The sequence below is a fragment of the Pan troglodytes genome, chromosome 7 (genome assembly GCF_028858775.2).
Source record: "Pan troglodytes isolate AG18354 chromosome 7, NHGRI_mPanTro3-v2.0_pri, whole genome shotgun sequence".
In the NCBI taxonomy this organism is placed as follows: Eukaryota; Metazoa; Chordata; class Mammalia; order Primates; family Hominidae; genus Pan; species Pan troglodytes.
This window is the reverse complement of record NC_072405.2, coordinates 25,373,555-25,392,322: the sequence shown is the minus strand read 5'-3', so window position 1 is coordinate 25,392,322 and position 18,768 is coordinate 25,373,555. Positions and strand designations below refer to the sequence as shown.

General features: G+C 32.7%; 1 protein-coding gene across 13 annotated transcripts in view; it reads right to left on the bottom strand.

The window, feature by feature from the left end:
- Positions 1 to 18,768, bottom strand: part of MICU3 (mitochondrial calcium uptake family member 3) — a 94,518-nt gene that overhangs the window by 17,715 nt on the left and 58,035 nt on the right. For 7 of the 13 annotated variants that reach the window (XM_009454850.5, XM_009454852.5, XM_054657207.2 and 4 more), the window contains 3 exons: positions 17,249 to 17,320; positions 13,698 to 13,736; positions 5,755 to 5,850 (listed from right to left, as the gene is read on the bottom strand). In XM_009454850.5, coding sequence (XP_009453125.1) covers positions 5,755 to 5,850; positions 13,698 to 13,736; positions 17,249 to 17,320 — 207 coding nt within the window. The remainder of the gene's footprint in view (positions 1 to 5,754; positions 5,851 to 13,697; positions 13,737 to 17,248; positions 17,321 to 18,768) is intronic. The other 6 variants (XM_009454855.5, XM_054657208.2, XM_009454851.5 and 3 more) reach the window with 3 other exon arrangements.

The window sequence follows — 18,768 nt, the reverse complement described above, 5'->3', positions numbered from 1 at the left end:
CAACATACAAACATCAAGAATGTAAATATATTAATATTAGAATGAAAAACACAGGCATATTAATACATGCAATTATAGTTAAAATAAAGCTCACATTTTAATAATAGAACTTTGAATGGAACTGATCATTGTACTCAAAAATTTCTGAAGATGTGATTTAAGAAATGTTTAATCTCAAATTATGCATATAGGATTCTATCTTTTAAATTATCTAAAATAATTGAAATCTTTTAATAATCATCTAAATATTCTATTTTTATACAAGTAATTAGTTTGGATTTTCCTAATCAATCTGAAAAATGTGTTTTTTTAAATGATGTTCCAAAGAGTTAACCTCTTCAGATATATTGAATAAATGGAGCTGACAAAAGAAAGGTCCCAAGCTTCACAAAACAGCTTCCTTTAACCACTGTATTCCAAAATTATGATACTTTAAATGGATACTGTATTGGGAAAGAGAAAAACTAAAGTAATAATATGACCTTGAAAATTTATATGATCTATAATTTTTTCAAAGTCTTACATAACACGTCAAATGGATAAAAAATTAATTCCAGAGGATTTTTGCTTTCCCACTCAATAAACTAAGTTCTAAGTATTTTCTTAAAACTGCTTGGTTATAGTCCTTATAAAGTATAATGGCCTATGAAAATCATCCACCTTCCTTTAATATAGCTTTATAGATCTTCCTTTTCTCTCCTTCCCTTCCTTCCTTCCTTCCTTCTCCAGTTGGCCATTAACTCATTTCATAAACTCAGGTACAAAAAGCATAAAATTCAAAGGATTGTAACTCTCCTATACATCATCCTAGGAAATGTGAAAAAAAAGAGTTTAAATAATCCTATTTTTTATTCAAGAAAAATAGCTGTAGATAGGCACATAGTTTTTAGCTTTTTGTCCAGAACCCTTATAGTACTCCATAGAAAACATAAGACAGAAAACAAATACTTCTCTACAAAGGATCAGTCTTCTGTGGTTGCTGACCAAAAGTTTCATTCACCCATATACTAAATTTTCATATTCCTTTGATTCCTCATAGCCCTCTTCCTAATCTTTCATAAAGATGGCAATTTTGTCCTTCATAACATTTGTTAAATCTTTATTTCCTTTCTCCATGAACCAAATCTTCTTCTCTTTTAATGATTAAAATGGAGTAACAAAGACCACACCTGATTTCCCCTGCACATGTCCCCTTTTAATGCATTAAAATCTGTTTCTAAAGTGACTAATTATTCACATGTCTTAAAAACTCCAGCATGTAGGGTCATCTGTACTTTATCTAAAATTGTTGACATTCTTTAGTAATCGACTGAATATTCTATTCACATTTAGGTAATTTAGTTTAGATTTTCCTAATCATTTCCAGCATATAACCTCCTTGTCATTGTTTGGTAGATCTCTACTACTACTTCTCAGTTTACTTTGTTGAGAAATCCCAAGAATTCTCCATAGCTGGAATACCTGAGAAGTTGTCTACAATAAAACCAACTTCTTTGAGGATTTGATAGTAGTTTGATCTGTTTGCCGGGAGGAAAAAAAATACAGCCAGGTAGCCAAGTGTCACATACTATGTTTTAAATGCATCTTCTTGAATAAGCTTCTTATGAAACTTGAGGGATATTAGTGGTGCCAGTCTTTTGGGGCTCCATAAGTGAGGGGAGACTAGTATAATTGGAGTAGCTCTCAAAGGCATTACTGTCCCCAGAACTTTAAGTTGAAGAGGCAGCCTGCTCTAATAGAACAAGATTTAAAATTAGAAGACATGGGTCACTGACTTTTTTTTACCTTCAGCTTTCTTATCTATAAAATGGGAATAATCCTAACCATAACAACAATTTTGAGGATAAAGTTAAAATATAAGCAAACAAATGTTCTTATTAGTAGTCATAAGATGCAAATAACTTTTGGGAAAAAAGAAATCTGGTATTAATTATAGGCACTCTTTTTGTGATTTAATAGAGTCTAGCTTAATAAGTTTATTATCTTACTTATTATCCGCTTAAATTAGTAGTAGGAGGAAATATTTCAGAGGTTACTCCATGCTCGAGTGGAGCATAAGAGTAGAGGCGCCTCTGTCTGGAAGCTAGAGGAATGGGGTGGGAGGAAAGGAGACAAGAGTAGATCAGAAGGGGGAAATGTTGTTTTTGAAAAAGTCGCTTGCTTCACAAATAGCCAGTATTGTGGTGAGCAAATAAGATGAGTTTAAAAGTCAGACTGCTGGCTTTGAATCCAGGCACTTCTCATTATTTAAGTGACCTTAGAGAAGTTAATCTCTCGAGGATATTACTATCTTAAGGAATAATAATAGTATCTATCCCAAAGGGTTGTGGTAAGGATAACACATTTAAATCATTTAGCCCTCTGACTAGTGTACTGTAAATGCTCAGTAAGTGTTAGCTGTTATTATGTATTTTTGTCAAACATATTTCAGGACACTGAAAAGGGACTAGACACAGAAAAGAATGTTGAATCTTAATGAAAAAAAGATTTTTACATCATACACTCTTACTTCTTTTTTGCTGTTGAAATTACATATTATATACATCTGGAAAAAAAGCCTTAAAATGAGTGGTTACAGGAACACCAAAAGTTAGTGAATTCAGATAACATAATTAAGGAATGTTTTCTTACAGTGTGGGATGTCCTTTTCAAGACACAGTATACTAAAATAAGATGGCTTTGTCTTATACAGGTTTTAAATAATGACCTCATTCAGCCAGTTTTTCTCCTGCCCACTGATCAGAGCAGATCTTCACTTAACAGTCTTTCAGCATCAAAATGTTATGAGATGTATGTTGCGCTTATCCAGATAATCCAGATCCAATGAGGCATAAGTAACAGTGACATCAGAGAAACGAAAATGAAAATGGGGAAAACTTTTCCCCCATTCAGTGAAACAGAGTACTGCTCAGCCACTGAAAACTATACCAGTGTCCTTGGGATCTTAACAGTGTTATGTAACTTACATCACCCAAGGACTGAGAGAAAAATAGAGACTTTATCCCTGTGATTCTTGTGCTCATTGTTAAAATAAAATGAACTCGGGTGTTTTCATAACAAAGGGAGAAAAAGCCACCAAAGAACCCCATGGGCCATTTATTCAAAGGACATTATCTTACTTTGTTTTGATTAAAAACTATTTAAAATGATTTCATCAAAAATAAAATAAATAAACTTGCATGAAATATAAATATATCAAACTATTAAAGGGTTTAAAAATATTCTTTTAACATATTTTTATTGATTATAACGTGATAATAACCCTACGAGGTATCCAAGGGCTAGAGGAAATCTTCAAACTTTTGATTTTGTTAATGAAGTTTTTGAATAATCCATTGAAATTTACCAAGAATATGTAATTTAAAGCAAATTTAAAGCAAAATTTTACATTTCATCTGTAGAACTCAAAACAGTGTTTATAATTTTGACACTGACAGACTGTATTCAACAGTTGCACAATATACTCATCATACTGCACTAAGAATTTATTATATATGATTTTGGTTAGAAAGTGGTCTTAGCTCTGATATTCAAATTTTCATTATATGGTTTCACAATAATTGGAGACACAGAGTTTTACTGTAATTTTAAAAATCTATGGTTAGAAACAGCTCCAGACTAGAATATGAGGGGCTAATAACCCAATTTCCCTATAATAAACAGATTTTATCTCAATAATTACATATTAAATATATAATAAAGAAATACAAATAACAAATAGATTTCCAAGCCTTCTTTCTGAACCAATTTGAATCCTGAAATACTAATACTATAAACAATTCTGTGTTCCACTGGTATTCACAGTAACCTATAAGGATTTATATAATTAGTTGTAACTGAACTGTAGTTAATTCTCAATTATTATTCTAATGTGGGAGGGTAGTAACAGATAATCCCCAAGTAATTATTTTACTTTGCAACACGATATAAGTTTTGTTTTCTTTTTCTCTTTTTCCTTTCTTGATTGTCTCCATCAGATTTACTTTCATGAAATTTGATTCAATTCATTCATTAATTTAGCAGCTTCGGATCAGAGTGTGGATTAATTACAGCCAATAGTGTGCTGGCAAACTGAGTTGTCCAGGAAAAAAAAAAAAAAGGCTGATTTGTAATGTTGGCCAGTTTCTGTGGTATTCATACTCCTATCGTGGCCACTTTCAAGTAACAAAGGGGGTGTCACAGAATGTCGAGTTGGGAAGAGGTGTGCAGAATTAATTAGCTCTGGGAAGCTGTAAAAGCCCACAGCTCCTCCAGTCTATCTACAACAGAACCATATACCTTTTCCAAAGATCTTACAGAAATCATATAATTCTCTGAGTACACAGGAACTGACTGGTTTTCTGATATTAAACTTCCCAAGATTTAAATTAAATTCAACATCTGATTAGCAGATTTTGTCTAACTGAGAATGTCTACCAGAGTTAAATGGGATGAAGATAGTTGGAGGCTGGAAGGTGGATACTCTAGTATGGGGAGAGACAACAATGATATGACTGTTGATTTGAAGCATGGAAGCTAGGACACAGTTGACTTGTATGGACTCTAAGAGTCCCAGTTGCTCTTATTTTTAAGCACTGACTACTACAATGTGCCTACATAATGATTACAAAATAAAGTGCTTCTAAAATATCTGTAAATGGAACATCTGCCACTTCATACCTAAACATGGCTCATATTGAAAAGGTAATTTTAAAAGGTAATTGTTGGTCATAATTACATCACATTTATATATCACAGACACATTAAACATAGGACAAAATACTTTAATTGCTTTGGGACTTTAAAACTGAGCAAGGGTGACAAAATTAACATTTTCAAGTGTTTGCCCTAGTCTAGATATGTCAATAGAGTAACATTGTATATATGGATAACAGAAGTCACAACTGATTCCAGTTTACTTCTCCAGATATTTTCAGGTGTAACTTCTAAAAGTTAAATTTAAAGTTTAGAAAAAGAAATGAGAAGCCCACTTTAAAGAGAAAGAGATAATGAAAAATAAATCTCAGTATTTATTGAAAAGTCTTTTCTGGTAAGACCGCTAGCTGCCTCTAATAAAGTTCTTAGGAAAAATTCTTAATAAGAAACACAAAACAGTGTTTCTAAGATATGGCCCATCTTGAAAAACTAGAAATCCCTATTGACAGTGGCGTAAGAATGGGATAATGGAAGCAGCCCACTCCGATGCAGCAGTACGATGCAGATCTGTAACAAATTCATAAACGGTAATAGAACTGAAATAAGGTCGGTCTGCTTTTTATTTTCACTATGCACTGGCAATCTTAATGTCAAGGTAAAATATTCCTCCCTTCCTTGACTGGCTGTTCCTACCACACCTTCTCAAACTCCCATACCCCAGGCCTTTGGTAAGCCACTCACTATCAATACTAGGAAATTTGTTTAAATCTAACATAACTCTGAAGAGTCAGGTATCTTTTACTGGGGGAAACATTTCAGCATTTCATGTAACATGGTAAATTGTAAGCTTAAAAGATTCAGTGAAACTTTAAAATATATATATTCTAATTTCTAGAAAGTGATCCTTAAGTTAAAAAAATGCCATTTCCTTTTAATTAAGTTGAACTGTCAAAGCTGATGTATTCAAATACACAGTTTATATATAGTATTTTTTGCTGTACTAAAACAATGGAAAATGTAACATACATGTTGGGTTTCATCACTGTGACTAAAATGAAATGAGGACTAGATTAACAAGATGGCAAATAGTACAAGGACCTTGTTGAGGTTTAATTATACCTCTGCGAGGTCTGAAAACAGTGCTTGGCTTGTGTTACGTCTCAGTGTATCCCAATAGCTTCTGGAGACAAGTTCCTCAGCATCTGTTTTAAGTACCTGTAGAAGTTTTAAGAAGCACAACTGAAATCTAAAGAATAGTTACAAAGAATGATAATTTATACACTTTAAATCTAACCAACCTTGAAAAGGAAACACATTAGCTTACCTTTTTTTGTTTGTTTGTTTTGTTTTCTGCTGTGCACCACAGTATTGTATTACACTGCTGGTAACTCACATACTTTCAAAGGTGTAATAGTATATAACCACTATTTCTAAGTACAATGTAGCTTTGTCGAAAAGAATCAAATTCTCCGATCTCTCCTTCTGCCCCTCTACTGAAACGTGTGTAACTTCTAAGAAAGGGTGAAAAAAAATTCTGTTCACACCTTGTGTGAAGTAAATTTGTTTGGGAAAAATTTTGGTAACTTTGTAGCAACCTATTAAAAGATACATTATTGGTGGCTATCATTCATCTTGCTAGTGTATCAAAGATTCAAAATAACTTTATCTATACTTTACAGAAACAAAGTTTAAATTCATCCCAAACTTGTCAAAAAGAAATAGACCTGTTTTAAGTCAAAGCACTCAAAACTACTAGAGATTTGGCAGGTGTTTCTATTGTGAATAGTTACGGTACTTATTATTTATTACAAGGACAGGATACTAAATTCTGAGAACAGGGTAGTCTGAAGGAGATACCAGGAAGTGTAGATTAAAAAGTGTAGTCTAATCACTCTAGGAAGATGTCAAACTGCAAGCCTAACTTGGATCCCCATAAACAAAAATAATTAAACCCAGTTTCTGTCAGGATTTATCAGGGAAGATTTCACAGGTTCTCAGGTGGTCTTTTGGTTAATGTGAGATGAAATGCTGCATGGTGTACTCAAGAGTGACTGGATGAAAACATAACTTTTCTTTCTTTCATTTTGCCTTAATCTTTAAAAGTCCAGTGCTCCTAATAAAATTATATGCATCTAGGAATTATTTCAAAGGTCCTCTAAGTTTCAATTCACTATTACTAACTAGAAACACTGCCCACTGCCTATATTTTAATAAAATCTTAATAAAATGTAAATAAAGTATTATTTAGCAGGAACCATTTACATAACACAGACATAAATATTACCATAACTATAAATGTAGCAAATTGACAGAGAATCTGCATCACTCCCTTTATAATGATATAAGCTTTAACTAAGCAGTTATAAACTAAACAGGTAAAACTAGCTAAATATAGAACTAATAACAGTTCATTTTATTTTATATAGATATGGAATAACCTCAATAAATACTAGCTAGATCAAATGATTGATCTGAAAATATTATTCACATATTTTGAATGTGGATGCGTTTTAAAAGTTCAACTCAGAAGGTTAACGTGTGATAAAGAAAGGAATTGTTAAACCCACCAAACTAGAAAATAAGGCTTACTGTGCACTACTGTTAGAAGGGTAGCAGGAATGATTCACTTTGTGAAGCCATGCCTCATCCTTACTTCCAAACACTGTCCACCATCACACACACACACACACACATATTAAGAACTAAAATTAGTTTAACCAACCATGTATTTTGTGGGCAAGAAAAAGAAGTAAATATATTAATTATTTCCAAATGTTGGGGTTAGGATATTTTAAATTTTCTTCTTGCTTTGCCATATTTGAAAATATTTTTGAAAATGTATATTTATCTATTAGGATAATATACAACTTTTCAAATTTAAAAAATCTTATTTAGAACATAACAGTTTTACAAGTGTCCTGCTGCAGAAAGCTTTCTGGTTCATCATTTAGCCTCAGGGATTAAATAATGCTAGGATATACTACTGAATTGCTGTAACTGGATATATTTGTTTTTGTTTTATCTTACATCATCTTTAAATAATTATAAAGTTTCTGAGGGCAGAAACAACATCCTTACAGCAACTATTGCTGCAGGAAAAAACAGCTAATAAATCAGTGATATGCCTGGCACACTCACTGATTCCTATATATGTATCTGTTCTGGAGACAGTTTTAAATGTTTTAAACAATTTGAACGATGAAGTTAAGAGTACATTCTCAGAATATGCAAACTAGTAGGAAGTTTTATCACCACGAAAATATAATACAGTAAGGATATTTTACATAAGCTTAAAGTAGCAATGAAAGTCAGACTAGATTTTAATAGCAAGAAATGCAAAGCAAATATAAAACCAGAACATATCTATGCATACAGGCTAAGTAAGGAAAGGCTGACAGAGAAAAATGCCCAGGTGTAACTGGACACTTTGATGGCTGTGAAACAGACAACTATGATGCTTTGATATGTAAATAGTAGACCAATACGCAAAGACTTCCTGAAGTTTTCTCAGTTATCGTTGTTTGCTATCTGAGCTACTGGCCCCTTTACCAGATGTCATGTAAAATGTGTAGACCTTCATTAAAAGAGGTAAAAGAATATACAGTTAGGTAGCCCAGAACTTCACAAGTGAAAGGCACAGGCAAAATGATGTCCTGGATGTAGTGTGCCCTGTAAGTCTGACACATTTTTTGCTTAAGTTCAGAGTCTGTTATTGATAGAACTTCCTTACACTTTGTAGTTTTGGTCAAAAGCGCTCAGGGCCTTTTTGGCTGAGCCAAAGCAGGATCCCATTCAAGGCATTCCATGCCACATATGACTGAAAGGGAGGAAGGCAGCAAGAAAGGAAGGAGACAAAAAAGGAAGGGAGGAAGGAAAGAAGGAAATAAAGAGGGAAGGAGGAAAGGAGGGAAAAAGGCAGTTAGGAGGAAAGAAGATTGATTTAGAGATGGTTAATATATCACTGTGCTAAGCAGAATAATGGCTCCCTAACGTTGCCCATGTTCAGAGAGCCAAATACCCTGTCTGAATAAATGGTCTAAGAAGGTTCTATTCAGAGATTAAACAAACTAGGGGAAAAATAAAGTAACAGCCCATAGGAACAGATAGTAAACTGTCTTTGCTATTAGTGATATTTAAACACAGACAAACACACACACATATTAAAACTATATCTTTATAATTCGTGTCACTATGACAACCATGGCCCTAAAAACTGTAATCTGAGACTTGTTATTTAAAGTTACATGGCACCCTAGGTATATCATAGGAAAAAAAGAAAAAGAAAACTGAATACAATCCTCCCAGGAAGAACATATCCTTAATCTAGTCCTTAAAGAATCTGAAGAGAGACATTCCAACAATTGTATGCCCAAAACACAAAACTGCTACAGACAAAAGAACATTAAGCCACCCTAAGTGAGAGCCAGCAGAAACAAACAACAGAACCAGATGTGCAGACTTCCAATACTGAAATGCTTAGATACGGAATACAAAGTAACTTTGACAACTTTGAAAAATATGAAGCTAGATTTGAAAGAATTATTCAGGAAAAACAGACTATCAAAAATTGTTTTACTCTTAAAAAAATAGTCAAATAAAACTCTTGGAAATTTAACCACTGAAATTTAATATCAGATTATATATCTCTAGTAGAATTAATGAACCGGAAGATAAACATGAAGAATTATGCACAATGCAGCATGAAAAGATAAAAATACGGCAAACTGTTAAGGAGAAATTAAGAGGCATAGAAGAATGAGCATCTTTTTAATATTTGGTGTGATGAAACAGGAAGTGTGCATACGGCACTACTGCTGCATGCTGAAGTACCATGGTTGTCTTAAGAAAGAACACCTGTGTGATGGTTTGTGTTGCAAGCTGAACTAGCCACTTTTTTCATGAGCCACCACTTTTACTTGAAATAACAACTAATAGACAAACCACGGTTATTCAGATTTCAGTACCTGGTAGACAATTTTTTTTTTTAAAATAAACCAAGCGAGAGCCTGTCACTTGAAAGTAAACAACTGACAGTACTTATTGCCAAAATAACATATTGCAACAGATCGAATGCAAAACAGCTATGAGAAACCAGCTGTCTTCTAGTAAGCTAGACATTAAAGAGATCTGCAAAAAATGTAAAACAATACCACTCTTCTCACTACATTTTTCAAGTTGTTTTTCCTACATTAAAATGTTTATGTTAACATATGAGTTTTTAAATTATTGTTTTAAAATAGACTAATATTTTTAAATTCTCAGTTTTAACTTCTAATATGGTAAATACATAATATATAACATACGTAAACAAAATATCTTTTGGATCCTCAATAACTTTCGACAATGTAATGGGATCACAGACCACAATGCTTGAAAGCCACTGTTGACAGCAAAAAAAGTGAATTAACTAGGACTACATACAACACAGATGAAACTGGCAATCATGATGTTGGGTCCAAGAAACAAGAGACAGAAACATTCATATAACATGATGCCAGTTACATAAAGCACAAAAAGGGGTACAACTAAATTACACTGTTTAGGATGCATAAGTCGGTGGTAAAACCACAGAACAAAGCAAGTAAGTGATTTACATAAAAGTCATGATTGTGTTTAACTTTTGAAGGACATTGAGGGATTATGAGTGGGGACACACATGAAGGGGATTCGTGGTATATGGCAGTATTTTACTTCTTGATCTATATTATGGTGGTTACAATTTTATCATTATTTATTTTATTGTATATTTACGTTTTAATTATAGACAATTTCTGAACTAAAATATATTTTAAAAATCAGGGAAAGCTCATCATCACTACAGGAAAAAACAGTAAGTAGTATAAAACATTAAAATAGAGGTAGGTAGTATATTTATTCTGATAACTAAAAGAGATTTTAGGGCAAAAAAAATTTCTAGAGATCTAGGGATAGCATATAATAGAGGATTCAATTCACTAAGATGATATAAATAATCTATAATCTTATACAGGTAACAACAATTCAAAATACATAAAACAAAAATTAAGAAAACAGTAAGTAGAAGTTAACAAATCTATTGTAATGTGTAATTTAACATACTAATTGACAAATCAAGCCGACAAAAACATTAGTAATGACAGAGAAGATTTAAAACACATAACTAACATGCTTGGTAATATACATCTGTATATATTACACAACCCTGTACCCCAAACTGGAAAATACACATTCTTTTCAAATACAGATCATTTAAGAATATTGATACTGTTTTAGTCCATAAAAAAGTCTCAATATACACCAAAGAACTGGTATAAAAACTGGTATGTTTTCTGTCAGCAATGAAACTAGGAGAATTTAGAATAATCTTCTAAAAAAATCCTCTAATACATGCCAAAGTCAAATGTACTTGGCTTTTGGCATTATTTATCCTTTTGAATTTTTGTACTTCTTTTCATCACTGTGCAATGATGACATTAAGAGTTGACCACATGAGAAATAGGAAAAGAATCACGGTTATTTGGAACAGAAAAGGTTATAAGGTAACAGCTGTCTTCATGAATACAAAGGTGTATGCTCAGTTTTACACTGTAGCAGGAAATAACGTGATGGAAAATAGGCAGCATCTACTGTAAAAGTGATTAAATTTTGGAACAGTTCACTACAGGGACCACAGAGTCTCTATCTCCATAGTAAAAAGCCAAGTGGGTCACTGCTTTCCCTGAGGAAACTTCTTCCTAAAGGTAGAAACTAGCTCTTATAAATCTCTTAGTTTATATCCAGCTCCATGATCTATACTCAAATTAGACACTTGAGTTAATTTACAACTCTGGAAACTAGCAGATAATTGCTAGTTAATTCATAACACCATACTAATAGATTTGTATAATACTTGTATCAATGATATTTCATATACATTTTCAGGCTGTTGGAATTTTTTTCTAATTGTAAATGAATGTCTCTTGTTTGCTTGTAGTTTGTGAAAATAATAACTCCTTATTGAGCAAATATTTTTCTATTATAGGAAATTTAGTTTATCTAACCAAGTAAACTCATAGGGGAGTTGAAAAATCCTGTAATATTTTAGACTATGTAAAAATGACATAAAGTTACATCACTTTAATGTGTGCATTTTACATGAGAAAAAGCTGTCTTCTATAAAATGAAAAAAAGAAAAAAATATTACCACAATAAAATGTAAAAATCATAATTTTTTATTAAACAGGCGTAATATAAATAAAATTTGCGATTTAAGTCTGCTTCTCAGTATTGTCTTAATGTCTCAGTGACTGCAATTTGCATATGTAGTTTAAACTAGAGCAACATTAGGATCTATTTTCTTTTAGCAACGTTATTCTGAGATGTATTTTTCTAAAAAAAATGCATAATCACCCTATATGAAAACAGCTTATGAGATTAAGGGAAAAATAAAAATTGTCAAAGTTAGAAAAATGGTTCATACAATGATGACATATTACATTAGAAAAATAAATCATAGGTCAGGCACGGTAGCTCATGCCTGTAATCCCAGCACTTTGGGAGGCCGAGGTGGGTGGATCATGAGGTCAGGAGATCAAGACCATCCCGGCCGAAATGGTGAAACCCAATCTCTACTAAAAATACAAAAATTAGCTGGGCGTGGTGGCATGTGCCTGTAATCTCAGCTACTTGGGAGGCTGAGGCAGAAGAATCACTTGAACCAGGGAGTTGGAGGTTGCAGTGAGCTGAGATCACGCCACTACACTCCAGCAGGGCGACAGAGCAAAACTCCATCTTAAAAAACAAACAAACAAAAAAACCCCCATAAAGTCCTAAGTATTATATGGCATATGGCATTATAATCTGTGAGATTTTCATCTTACACATTCCAGAAATTGTTGAAATCATTAACAGAGTAATCCTTTAAAAAATGGAAAGGAAATGACAGGCTTTACTTAATGGAAAAGAGTAGTGATTTCTGTAGAAAAAATTTAAAGTATCTTGTAAGTAAACAAAACAATTACTTATATGGATCCTATGGACTTGGCTTGTTTCTCAACCCATTCCAGGTCCATTTTGTATAATGAGGAAAAACATCTTAGGTTTAGTTTACGGGGATCAGCCTCCAGTAGCTGTTTAAATCTGTGACAGAATTAGTTTTTATAGTTTGGAATTTTGATTAACTCTCCAATACAGGAGACAATACACCTACTTTTAGAATTGTACACTACAACTAGAATACTTTTAGCACGATAATATTAAATCAGTGACCCTGAATTCAAGGGCTCCTATGGTGGAATTTGCAAAAATTGAGGGATCCTTGCAGGAGGCTTAAGGATCCTTGGGGAAATTAAGTGAACTGCACATGTTTACATTCAAAAAGGGCCATGGCCTGTTCTTCTTTAGCAGCTGGGCTAACCAAAAGTGCTGACTTTCTCAGGAGAAAAGAAAGAAGAAAGCTCAGCATAAGAAGAAGGGTACAACTGGAAGTTCATCTACAGAAATTCTCAATTTTTTTAAGACAAGAAAAGTCTGAAAGTCATTATCCTCTTTAGAAATAATATGATAAACTGATATAAACATATCAAGTAGCAGCTTACACCAGATTTTTGTGTAGAGCAGAGGAAATGGCAGGAAACAAAGGCTTTGAAAAAAAATTGTGAGCAAAAGTGAAAATGAAAAAAAGTCTATCCATTAAGACACTTATTAGAATTGAACACAGACTGTACATAAGATGGATAGATCTGGTTCATAAAATACCTGTGTTCTGCAGGAACATAGCCTGAGAATCTGCTCTCTCTACATTACTCTTCAAATACTGCTAAAAAATATAAAATTTCAATTATTATGTTTTAATTGTTGTACACTTACCTTTTCCTTATTTTAATCTAAAGTTAAAGATATATAATTATTCTGCATATTTTAGTCTTCGCATAAATCTAGGAATGAAATGTAACATTATGGCTTCATTGCACCTATTGTGTTCAATAAATTCCGAAACATTCTATTAGTAAACAGCAGATATAGCTTTATATAAAGAAATAACATTATCAAGTATAACAGGTGAGGGCTATATACATAAAGAACATTTAAAGTATTGTACATACACTATTAGTAGGAGAATGGTATCCATAAAGTTGAAGACGCTGACATAGAGCACAAAGGGCCAAATGAAGTGTCATATTTCAGAATGAACCCAAGTACAGCAAAAGAAAAAAGGAAAAAGACGACAAAATAATCAATTAGGAAGGGCAAATCATTATGCTACATTTTATATAGAGCACACGAACAATACAAGTGGGATAAATGTTAAAGATGAGTAGCAAAGTTTTAAAAATCTCAGATAATTAAACATTAAATGAATTTTTGCTCATTTCAACCATTTCATTATAACCTTCTAATAGAACTACTGCTTTGAGTAAAACACGTTGCCCTGAAGTATGCGGTTTGATTTGGACATGCTTCCGCAATGCTACATGGCATAGGGGGAAATCCAGATGCAGCAGCAAGGCAGTGGAAATGGTATGAGAGACCTGTGCTGGAATCCTGCTCTGCTGTCATCAGTGCTGTGACATTAGGCACATGAATCTCTCTAAGACTGTTTTCTCATCTCCAAGCAGGTATAATACTTACCTGGTAGAACGGTCATGAGGACTAAATGGGAGTAACATTAACAATGAGTATAGCATGGAGCTCAGCACATAAGTGTCCCAAGAAATGTTATGTTCACTTCCCTTTTCCCTTCTGAATCACAGTTTTATTTTGGCATATAAATATTTTTAACTTTAGTTTTGATTTAATTTTTATTTAGGTATGTTAAGATTCAGTTTAAAGTAGTTACATGGTTCTACTAACTAAAGAATAAGTTTCACTACTAGCTAACCTTTTTGAGTGTTTATTACATTTCACATGGTTAAGTAGCTATGTGCTTTAACCTCCATACCAATCACATGTGGTCATTACTCCTAATGCCCCCATCGTACAAATGAGAAAAAACTGAGGAACAGAGAGGTTAAGGACATTGTCCAAGGTCACCCAGGTAATGAGTGGCAGGGCTAATACTCAAACCCCAAAAATCTGGCTCCTGAGCGTGTGCTATGCTGTCTCTCTTATGTAATTCACATATTTTCACAATAAGTTAAATTTTAATTGCCTCAAAACTCAGCCAAACTATTCTAAGAATATGTGGAATCATACTGTCATTTCTATCACCTTGATAACATCACCTTACATTTTACATAATCTTTTCTAAGTAAAGTAGTATAACTAAAAAAAACTTTAAAACTAAAATCTTTGATAACTAAAGTAATATAAAATAAAACCTCCCTGGTTCAGATTTGCATTATTTAAAATGTGATTAACAATGTTAACACTAATTACCATTATTGCTAAACACAGTAATGACTATTTGGAGAGCTATAGTGTAAAGTGCTGTTAGTTCCAAAGTTGTACTAAAGATTATTTCTGAATTGTTTTAAGGAAGAGCTCTGATAGCTACATTACAAAAGTAAGATTTTAGAAGCGCTATTTAAGTTACATAAAACGAATACTTCCGAGGTACCTGTGGATATCAAAGACTTTAGTAAGCATTCATTTATATATAAACAAATTATATATTACTTAAAAGTTATTTTAATCTGTTCTTTAAAACAAATCTCCTTCTCCATATATTTGAAAGGGAATGGTTCATTAACCCATATAAAATAAAATAATACAATTTAGGGTATGCTGGTATAATTTAGATTATATAATTCAGATGGATTTTCCCTAATTAATCTAAGTTAATGAGGTTTTACTCTATCACTATTATAAAATATTTGCATTAAATCAATATTAAATTTCTTATACCTTGGCTGCAGTGACGCTCAGAGCCAAATTTTGTGCTAACACTGTAGGTTTTCTCAGTGTGCATTGTCTGCTAATATTTTTCTCTTTTTTATCTCCCTTTATTACTTGATGGATGTATTAATAAATGTTAATGACTAGAATAATACTGTATTTTTACTGGAAAATGTGTAAGTCCTCTCTGGAAGTAGTATAAATAAACAAATAAATAAAACAATTATATTTATATCCACTGAAATACTATCTACTTTATCATTAAAGTATATCAATAGATTCATTAACATTATTCAGCCTCCTTAAATAGTATTTTATTAACAACTTGCCTATTCAGTCAATTATAGTTAGAGGTAATATATCAAAATTTAAATAACTGTTTACTCATTTAGTATATTATTTACAAGAAATAAAATTTAAGAAAGTATTCAATTCTCTAGTCTTCTTTGCTAATACTCTAAACAGTTGCAATTATGCGGCTATTCATGTAGGATTTATTAATTACAATTTGAAAATCATGAGACCTGAATTAAGTAGAGAACTACTACTGCCCCTTTTAATACTTGACTAACATTACAATGAACTCTTCGATTTTTTAAGACTGTCTTCCATAAGCTTTGTCAACAGTATACTGAGGGATGTTCAATGACTACTGAGAATTATAATTCTCAGCATGGTCAAATATCCTGTAAAGCAGTATGTGCTATATAATCTTGATAATCTGCTTTCATTCAACTAAATATAAACGTATACTTCATAAATATATTGGGATTGAATATGGCACCCATCTGCTATAGATAATAATCTATGTTAAGAAAAACCTAATACATATTCTTATAAAAATGAGAATAATAAAAATAAAGTTTTAGCTCTCTGAAGTTAGTTATCTGAATTCTATGTAGGACAATTAAACTACTGCACAGGGCCATCAATTTGCAAATGAAACAAATGTCATTTACATGCCAACAAAATTCACTGTATTTCTGGTTATCTAAGTATCAGACAAAGAAATATGTCACAATGGATAAAAGTGAGGTTTTGGAGTTGGCCAGACACAGGTTCAAATCTTTGGCTTTGCCATTTAATAACTATGTAACTTTGGACAAGATACTTAACCTTCCCAATTATCAGTTTCCTCATCTATAATTATGGATACTAAGAGAATTGTTGGGTAGCTTAAATCAGAAATGTATGGAAAGCACCTAGTATAGTGTCCGATTGTAAGGTCTTAGTACCTGTTTGTTATTTTTATTATGTGAACCTGGACTATGGTCAGGCTGAAATACTTCAGATAAAAAGAAAACTGGTTAGGAAGATGGAGGGTAATGTTGCTTAACTCTAACTTCAGAAAAAGATGAAAATATTATATATCCCAGAAGAAGAATCTCTAATATATACATCTAAGAATGCAAGAAAACATATTATCTCCTTCTATTCGTTTCGACAGTCACATTGTTATATTACCACTAAATTCTCTCACATTATAATTAAATCTTTGCAATTCACCTTTAAATTTTTACATGCATAATGATCTGTATTAATCTATTGTATGATATACCCTTCAAATCTCACAGATAACAATATGGATGAAAGTGATTTAATGAATGATTATGGATACAGATGTTTAATATCAATATTTGAAGTAAATATTGATATCAATGCATATAAATACTGAAGCAATTTTTCTACATAAAAACTTAACAAAGTTTTCAAGAAAGGGACAGCTTCAAAGTTACAAACTTTAATTATTGTTTCTTAACATGAATAAAATAATTGTTGCCTAGAAAAGCCACCTAAAGCTACTATAAAGTATTCTTACCAGCATTGCACGCTTTTCTTCATCTCCTTTAGTTTCTCTCTTTTCATTTTTTTTCCTGAATATCTCTTGAAGCTGACAAAGAAATCAATCAAGAATCAAATATCCAACAAGAGTTTCTGGGCATGTATCTACTATTCTGGACTAGGTATATTCTAAAAACAAAGAAAACAGCTTCATCCACCAAGAATATTTAAACTGCTATAGATCTATTTTCTGATTTCAGTTTTTTCCCCCCAAGAAGATATATCCTTTGGTATTGGTAACCCATAATTAAGTTAAATGTACTTAATGTTACAGTTTTACTTTTTCTCTAAAATGCAGACATCCACACAGGCAACTTCCAAAGGAGTGAGTTCCAAAAGTTAATCTTTTACTTTAAGTCAGGGGGATGGAACTTGGCAGTGTGGACATAGAACGTTCTGCAGAAAAACAGGCCCATTCTGAAAGTTCCTAAAATACAGTTGTGTACCATCATAAGAAAGCAACACTAACCTTGGCCATTTTCGGATGGCAGAAACACATCTATATCTATTGTAATCAAATTGAAAACCGCCATCTCCCCATCATTCTGCAAAGCACTGGAATGAAGGCTCCAGCTCCAGTGGCTTGGCTCAGGGACTACACCTGGGCAAGGGCTGCGTGGGTGAGAGTTTAAGCCTACTGATAAATCCCAGGAATCAGTCTGCTTGTTTCCCTTTGAATGGCTACTAATTAGCTTCTGATGAGGATTTTTATATTTTCTCTTTCCTACTAAGAAAAAGAATGATGTCATAGACTTCGTCTGAGTTTCAGCTTCTGAAGTAAATATGAAGCTCTTTCAGAGGTTTTCTGAGGAATTTTTACAGCTATGTTACAAAGGAAAAGTAGAAAATAAAATGGCTGTTCAGGAGGTAGGGCCATAATTTAAAAAGAAAACAAAAGAAGAAAAGAAAATGGCTGTTGATTTCCCTTTCTTTTTACTTGGAGAGTGTAGGTAAAGACAGAGTGTAATATATATGCTAAAAGTAGAGCATGTTACTCTAAGGAATACATTAATAGTATTTTCTGTTTCAGAGAAAAAAATAGACTAGGCATTTTGTCACAAAAAGAGATGCAAAATACATGGGTAAAACAAACAGAAAAATTCTGGAAGCAGGGTTTGTGAAGTTGAGTGAGCAACTGAACTCACTGTCAGACCAGTGCCAGAGCTGGACCCGTCAAAGAAACATCAAAAGGTAAATATCTAAGAACTATCAGCCTATGGTCAAAGATAACAGAAAGGAACAGGGAAGTGGGGACAAGACTGGAATGCAAGGCAGGAGTAAGTGGAAGAGAAAAGAGAAAGAAAAATCATGAATCCCATATTGAGAAGGAAGAGAAGTTCCTATGGAAGGAGTTGTGTGCCTAGGTGGATGACATAATGGGGACTGAATATTAACTGGGCATGTATAACCTGAGGACTGCCTGTTATCCACCCAACAGAAAACACCTGACACATTTCACACTTTTATGTAAGGTAAAAAACAACGATAATCATCATC